This window comes from Solanum tuberosum, unplaced genomic scaffold (assembly GCF_000226075.1).
Source record: "Solanum tuberosum cultivar DM 1-3 516 R44 unplaced genomic scaffold, SolTub_3.0 scf00096, whole genome shotgun sequence".
Lineage (NCBI taxonomy): Eukaryota > Viridiplantae > Streptophyta > Magnoliopsida > Solanales > Solanaceae > Solanum > Solanum tuberosum.
In genome coordinates this window covers 304292-312380 of record NW_006239025.1, presented here as the reverse complement: position 1 = coordinate 312380, position 8089 = coordinate 304292, and the positions used below count along the sequence as shown (strand labels likewise).

At 36.8% G+C, this 8089-nt stretch overlaps 1 protein-coding gene across 2 annotated transcripts in view; it reads right to left on the bottom strand.

The window, feature by feature from the left end:
• Positions 1-5903, bottom strand: part of LOC102590416 (protein SPA1-RELATED 4-like) — an 11953-nt gene extending 6050 nt beyond the window's left edge. Inside the window, exons 1-6 of one of the 2 annotated variants that reach the window (XR_367371.2) lie at positions 4437-5903; positions 4171-4328; positions 2403-3354; positions 2135-2327; positions 1739-2050; positions 1463-1522 (exon numbers count right to left, since the gene is read on the bottom strand). Coding sequence is in view for 1 of the 2 variants with exons in the window: in XM_006348192.2 (XP_006348254.1) it covers positions 1463-1522; positions 1739-2050; positions 2181-2327; positions 2403-3354; positions 4171-4328; positions 4437-5261 (2454 nt within the window). In the remaining variant the exon portion in view is untranslated. The remainder of the gene's footprint in view (positions 1-1462; positions 1523-1738; positions 2051-2134; positions 2328-2402; positions 3355-4170; positions 4329-4436) is intronic. The other variant, XM_006348192.2, reaches the window with a different exon arrangement.
• Positions 5904-8089: the final 2186 nt, after the last annotated feature.

Sequence of the window (8089 nt, the reverse complement as noted above, 5' to 3'; positions counted from 1 at the left end):
ATAATGAAAAAATGAAGAAAGAATTCTCATTTATGTGTACATTTATAATAAAAAGTTATTTTATAGTTATGCTATAATAAATGTGCAGCTGTGATTAATATGTATTTAACTTGTAATTATTTAAAGTAAAAATTATCTATCTTAATTTTTCACATTAAAGGAGTTGTTTTTTGAATAGTTATTATCATATATTATTTTTTTAGTGATAACTACAATGATAATTAAATTAATGTTATAAAACTCTTCCACTCCTCTACATGTGTTAGGGACAAACATCGATCCAACTCTTTGTATACCTTTTTACAACTTGACAGTTCATGTACTCTAAAAATTTTAATATTTAGTCGCTCTATGATAATTTGTATATAATCGAGTAGATAAGTACACATCAAATTACTAATGACATCATGACTTCTTATAAATATACATTTTATTATATTATGTGTTTCAATTCTTTTATTTTCCATTGCAAAGTATAATCTCCGATGTAATGTTATATAATCAACTTAATTTTTTTCTTCTTTTTATCGGCAATGTTAAGCGGAAATTATAGTTTGAAAATATTTTTCTAGCAATTTTCTGAATAGACAACATCAAGACCGTGACTTGATTTCTATTGTATTTAATTGAAAAATTGTCAATTAGTTTTCTTTGAAGATCGAGGAATGTAGTGTCGGACAATTATGCCATTCGGAAAAAGTCTTCTACAGAAGAAAAGCCTGTTACGAGTAAGTGGAGAGGAAAGATCTCTATTAATGAGGAAAGGAGAAACAAGAAGAAAATCAAAATCACACCTTAAGGGATCTAGTGATAAGTGAGATTAAGTTTTGTGAACAACACATGAGAGGATTAGATTTCTATGGAGAAAAATGTAGTGCGCACACACCATGTTTTGATTCTGAAAAAAAGGAAAAACGCCCCCTAAAAGTAACAGAATTATTCATGGGAGAGAGGCTAATAATCATAACTTTGAGGATAAATATGGAGGTCACAGGGTAGATTAATGGGGAACAAATCAGATAAAGACCAGAAGGATGGAGAAGTTTCTACAGACACATGAGAGAGATTTAAAGTAGGATCGATACTGGAATCAGCAGGAATGGCGCAAGCCCTGGCCTGTGACGAACAGGGTGGAGCAAGATTACGGTACATCTTTCATACTCAAATCAAATAAGAGGTTGTGAGGCATACATTTGTTTATTTACAAACAGCATCAACCAAAATGCTTAGACACAACTAGCTAGAATTTATATATATTTTTGACAAATAGCTTGAACATATATACAACATTGTGATTGCAGCCCCCTATGTTTCCAGCCTATATATGCATATGCTTAATTTAACCAGTACCCGGAACAAACATTTTTCATCACAATGTAACCATTGCTAAAGCCTCATCTACGATGAAATTAGTAAGCAAGTAATAATAGTGATATATCTGATATATAGTAAATGATGATACCTCATTTGTCTCTGAGCCAGTAGCAATGTAACCTTCAGATACAGATAAGCCAACAAAGTTCTGAAATGCAACAATACTTTTATTAGATTAATGTTCTATCTCATTCACAGTAAAAGCACATTTAACCACAACTGAAGTTGTTGAGAAATTATTTCAGGGATGATCTCCTATGTTACAAATTGTATGTATGACAACCCATCTTTTCAACTGCAGCAAAGAGTAGAGTGAAAACATGAAAATCTGTCTTCTTCAGGTGACACGGATAAAGAAAAATACCTTTACATTCATGTGTCCAGTAAATGACTGAAGAGGTTTATCAACAATCCGGGATGTGCAAATTGACAAATCCCATAGCTTTAACGTGTTATCTGTAGATGCAGACACAAGCGTTGTGGAATCTATGAACTTGACATAGCTCACAGTCTTGTTGTGCCCGATTAATGTGCATAGAGGCATTTTTGAGTTACGTAGATCATAGTAATATATCTTGTGATCTGCTGAACCAAAAGCAAGGGAGCGACCAGAATCAAAGGGGAACTGAACGCAGCAGACATTGGCTTTTGTTTTGATGGTTCCAACACTTGCTCCCTGCAGTACCAACCCAGTTAAGAAAAACAACTTATTACACACAGGTTTTATCTACACATCAACATAACTAGATGACTGTAGTACGTTTAGTTTCAAAGCTGACATCCACCAAGTGCAGAAATAGAATTGCCTGATTGATATTCCAGAGTTTGACAGAACCATCATCACTCCCGCTAGCCAACATGGTTGGATCTGCTACAGAAAAGTCAACAGACCAGACACGCCTTTCATGTTCTCTCATTTCCATGAAAACCTGACTTCTTGTGACGTCCCATACCTGGAAAGGAATTCAACAAACTTCATCCCAATTAATTTAAACAGAAAAGCAACCATGATCATGAATATAGCTCACCTGCACCACACCTTCAAAGTTACTTGAAGCGATCTGGCTTTTAATATAGCCATTCCAACATATGCTGCTTAGCTTAGATCTACTAGCCATTTCAACAACTGGATAGTGGATATCGCGGTCCTCATCAACAATTGAATTATATTCAAAAACTTTGATCTTCTTATTTACACCAGCAGTTGCAAAAAATTCACCATCACGATCAAAGCCTAGAGCACATACAAGATTGGAAGAATTTAGAAGATCCCCTTGCTTCAAGTTGGCCTTCACTTCCAGCTTGCTATAAGATAGATACTTGCACAGTCCCTCCAGGAATGAATTGATCGATCCATTCTGTCTATCCTCATTGCACCCCTCTTTGGATGACAAATTACTCAATGAACTTCTTTCGGGTGCCAGAACTGAAGTTCTACAATCCGTACTTGCCTGAGAATGTCTATTCAGTGGTTTGCCAGTCGGTTTGATAACCCTACGTCTTGTCATGAAATAAGCTGCCTCTAATTTCCTGAAGTTCTTCATCAACCGGGAATTGTTTGCTAGAATGCTCCCTTTGTTTTCGACATGTTTCTCAGACTCATCTGGATTGCCATTGTATTCCTCAGCTGTGTGTATCGAAAGGCCTGGCCTAAATCTCTTTCTAGATCCAAAGCACCCAGCTTCATCATCTTCAGCAATATTTATCTTCCCCGAACCTGAATCCTTTACTGGCTCCTGATTTGAATCCCTTTTGTCTCTGAAGGTTTTCTGCATCTTTGAGACCTCTTCTATGTCAGATGATAAAAAAGATACAATCTCACGCAAGTTGTGCAAAGCCTCCTGCTTTCGCTGTTGAATTAGCAAAAGGAATTCCAGCAATAACTCTTGCTCCTCTATTTCTTCTCTAAGCTGTATTGCTGCTTCACGTTCTTCAAACTCATCTCTTGGAGCATTAAGGAAGTCGCTTTCTAGCAAGTCACTGTCATCGATGTGAAAAGTAGAATCAGAATAACAAGTACAGAGGAGACAGGGACATTGCTGTTAAAGATAAACTGAATTAAGATTTTAGCGACAGTAGATTCTTCAAGTAAATCATTTTTGATGCCTGAAATGAATCTGATAAACAGGTAAAGACTACCATTTAATGCAGCAACAACAACCTGCCAGTGAAATCCCACAAGTGGAGTTATGGTAAGGTAGAGTGTACGTGGTCCTTAACCCTACCTCGTGGAGGCATAGAGGTTGTTTCCAAAAGGACCATCAATTCAAGTGCAGCAAATCAAAATAGTTACACAACAAAAACAACATACCCAGTGAAATCCTACAAAGTGGGGTCTGGGAGAGTAGAGGGTAAGCAGTCCTTATTACCTCTTCGAGGTAGAGATGTTGTTTACGAAAGACCTCCGCTCAAGCAAATCAAAGCAGTTATAAAGCGAAAAAGGGTATTGGGGAGAAACATTACAACTAATAGCAAAGCAGTGTGGCACATATATGCAACGAACCGTAACTCAAATCAAAATAGTTATGAAAAGGAAAAACGATGGTGAAGAAAACACGGCAGCTAATAAGGAAAGCAGTACAAAGCATTTAGAAAATGAACAGTAACAACATCAAAATAGTGCGGTAACCGAAACAGTGTAGTGTACATTCTATGTCAACAACAGCTTGGAAAACCAAGCACTACATAATGAGCTACAGATTAAAGTAGGTATAAGAAGACTGTGACAACAAATCAACAAGGCATTTTTGGCAAGGAAAAAAAATTATCCGGTTGATGCATAAAAAGAATGCTCACCCCATTTTTGGCCTATTGCTCGGCTCGGGGTGCAGTAACCATAAGCAAAATGAAGCTTCTTTAGGCCATTTCAACAGCAACTGAGGAGGGAGGACACGGTGTCTCAGACTATGCATAGTTGTGCTTTTCTCTTCTGGTGAGCTAAAGGTGCAGAATAGCTGCTCAAAATTATAATAAATCATTAAAACACCAAGTTTCAGCTTTGCAGTCATGAGAAATACAACTCAGCAGACCCTTTAGCAACATGTTAGTTAACGAGTACTAACCTCAAAAAGAAGGACTCCAAGTCGGTAAACGTCTGAAGCACAAGAGCTTGGGGCATCAGCAATTTCTTCTGGACTCGTGTACCAATTGGTTTCCATGAGCAACATCTGTTTCATTGGGAAGGTGTGCTGCTTTTCTTCTTCTTGTCTGTTCATACTAGCTTCTAAAGTCTGAACCATATCGCCTGAGCTTGACTGCAAGCAACAGTTTTCAGATAATCCGGTAGAAGCTTTTACAGAAATCTTCTCAAGCTGAGAACTTTGACTCCCCAGATCATCCGACTCATGAGGCAAAACTGAGGATGAATCCTTTAACTCGACAGTTTGGCTGTTTAAACCATCATCTGATGAATCTGAACCTGAATCCGAGCAGGATACGGATTCAATGAAGGCAATACGTTTAAAAGAGGACATGACAAAACATGAAGGTCGTGCATTATGAACAACTATTCCCTGTGAATGTGCCAGGTTTACAATCTCCACAATTTGGGTGAATATGTGCAAACATTCAAGAGCATCAACAGCCCTCTCTGGGTTGTCCAGCCACTGCCTCAAACTAACACCACTACAGTCTGTTCCGCGACCACCTCGGTCTACAGTGAGCCTATCCTCTGCAACCCCACCTTGGGCTTTACGACAGTTTATGGGAGGGAACTCAATTCTCTCCCTCCCCTTTCTACCTGGAACAAACCCAGAATCATGCAACACATCATTGGAGGACCTAATGCTGCTTGTTTGAAATCTAGGATTCCTGTCCATAAGAGCTGAAGAATTTAAACCCCTATAACTATCTGATCCCTCCCAGCCAGATTCAGATGAACCCTCCATTGTTATCTACGTATAACTTGTATGTATCCCAAGGGCCACAACATTTACCAGTTGGGAAATTCTTAGAATCCTAGCACATCCTTTCACTTTCACCATAGCCATACCGAATCAAGAACACATTTTCACTAAAAGGCAGGCCAAACCCATCATCTCATAAATCTCTCAACTTCATTTTATTCAAGTTATCAACCTATTTACCCAGAAAAATAGTACAGACAAGCAAAAAAAGCAATCTAAGGTCTTCCTGAGAGACAAACTCACTCTAAAAAGAATCAGCAGACAGAATCCAATGCCTCATCAAAATGCACAAGGGCATGCTATGCTACACGCTTTCATTAGAGAGAGAAAGAGATTACCAAGGAGAGAAGCTGAGCTTTTATTTCATCCAGAGCATACAAAAGAACAAGAACCACACACCCCAAATACTTCAACTTTAAAGCACAAAACCAAAAAGTATGCTTTATTCCGAGGAAACACCACAACCTCACAATATAGCCAAAAATAAAAGTATTTTTCCTCAACAATACAAAATGAACCCAAAAAAACAAGCTTTTTTTATACTTCTTTTTTTCTTGCACAAAAGAATACATACAGTTGTTGTTCTAGACCTGATGTTTAAAATGAGTAAAAATCAATTCTCTTTTGGATTACTCTAAAAAAAAATGGTTTCTTTGAAGAAAAAAAAACCATGTGGGGACAGTAGAGGAAGCTCCCCATTATCTAAAATCCACTCGTTCCCTCTTCTATTTTTTTCCATGTACGTGGCTCATTCACATCCTCAAAGCTTTTTCAAAAAAGCAGACAGGCAAAATGGTATTTTAATCACAAAAGAATATCTTACAACATGTTGGTTATTATGAACAAGAAGGATCTTCAAGAGGATCTCGATATTAACAACTAATTTTTCTATTTTGGGTATATAATCTGGTTTAATTATTACTTAAATCTTTGTAATCTTACTGGAAAGTATAAAACATGCATAAAATAATCAAGATAGAGTAATTTAATATTATGAAACACAGTCATACAATGAATTAACAAATGAATAAGTGCTCACCTGTTACGTCATTCTCAAGAATCAACTTTTCAGCCACTCGAGGAAACCCTAAACATCATGCAATTCAGAAGCCACAAAAAAAAATGTCATTTTGGAATTAGTTTGAATTGAAATCTCAACTACTTAACCCTTTCAAGCTAAAAAAAATAAAAAATGGGTTTCGAGTTTCAACCTCAAATTTAACAAAACTCCATGAAAATGACAGGTTAACACAGACAATAACCAGATTTCATTTTAGCTCTGACGATGTGAAATTTGTTGAATTAGGGGATAATAGAACCGACCCGATTACTTTGAACGTTTGTTCTTCCATTTGTGAAATTCTCAGTACTGCTAATTGAACGTAAATGAACTAAGCTGAATTAACACAAAACCTTCATTAACAAGGAGCTAACATTGAAGGAGAGAAACTCTCATTGTTACAATGCTGGAAATACTATTTATAGATTCTATCTTCTAACTAACTAACTAACTAACTTGAAAGGAATTAGTTATTACAAACAATACAAAATGTCTATACTACCCTTGATCATCTAGTGAATTAACTAACTACTCAACTACATCAAACTCATATCTCATCACTCCCCTTCAAGTTAGGTGGGGCGAAAATGTTCAAGACACCTAACTTGGATAAGAGATATTCATGTTGATATTTTGATAGCTCTTTTGTCAATACATTTGCAGTCAAACATTGTTGTAATCTTTCCCTTATAAAATGACAATCTATCTCAATATGCTTTGTCCTTTCATGATATACAGGATTTGCAGCAATCTGTATGACAACTTTACTATCACTATACACTTGCACTGGTAGCTGCACTTCAGCTTCTATTTCTTTAAGTAATCCAAGTAACCAAATTAACTCTGAAACAATGGATGCAAGGCTTCTGTATTCAGCTTCAGCTGAGCTCTTGGACAATATAGTTTGCTTCTTTGCCTTCCATGACACCAAGGAGTTACCTATCTTAACCACATAACATGTTACTGATTTTCTGGTAAGTGGACAAGATGCCCAATCTGCATCACAAAATGCAGTGACTACTTCATCAGAAGATCTAGAAAACAATAACCACTGTCCAGGCTATTTTTTCAGATATCTCACTACTCTTAAGGCTGCATCCATGTGGAATTTCTTTTGGTTGTTGTAAGAATTGGCTCAGGTTCTGTGTGCTGAAAGACAAGTCGGGTCTTGTCATGTTCAAATACAATAGTTTTCCAATTAACCTTTGATATATTGTCTGATCTACTAAAGGATCTTCAAGAGCTCCATGTCTTTTCTCATGTTCATCATACTGTTTTGAGGTTAGTTTAACATTAACATCAATAGGGGTACATGCAGGCTTAGTTGCTAACATCCCAACCCCAGCTATAAGTTCCAAAGCATATTCTTTGATGCATCAATATACCCTCTGCTGACCTAGTGAACTCAATGCCTAGAAAATAATTCAGTTCACCTAAGTCCTTTATTTTAAAAGCATGTTGCAATTCCAGCTCTGTCTTTTCTATTAACTTCAAACTGCTGCCTGTAATCATCATATCATCCACATATATTAACACCACAATCATACATGCTTCTGACTTATTGATAAATAAGGAATGATCATATTGACTTTGTTTGAAGTTGAGGATAGTAAGAGCCTTAGTCAGCTTGTGGTTCCACTGCCTTGGAGCCTGTTTTAGCCCATATAATGACTTTGTTAGTCTGTATACTTTCTCCCCTTGACTAACAAAGCCTTGAGGGAGCTGCATATAAATCTCATCTTCAAGATCA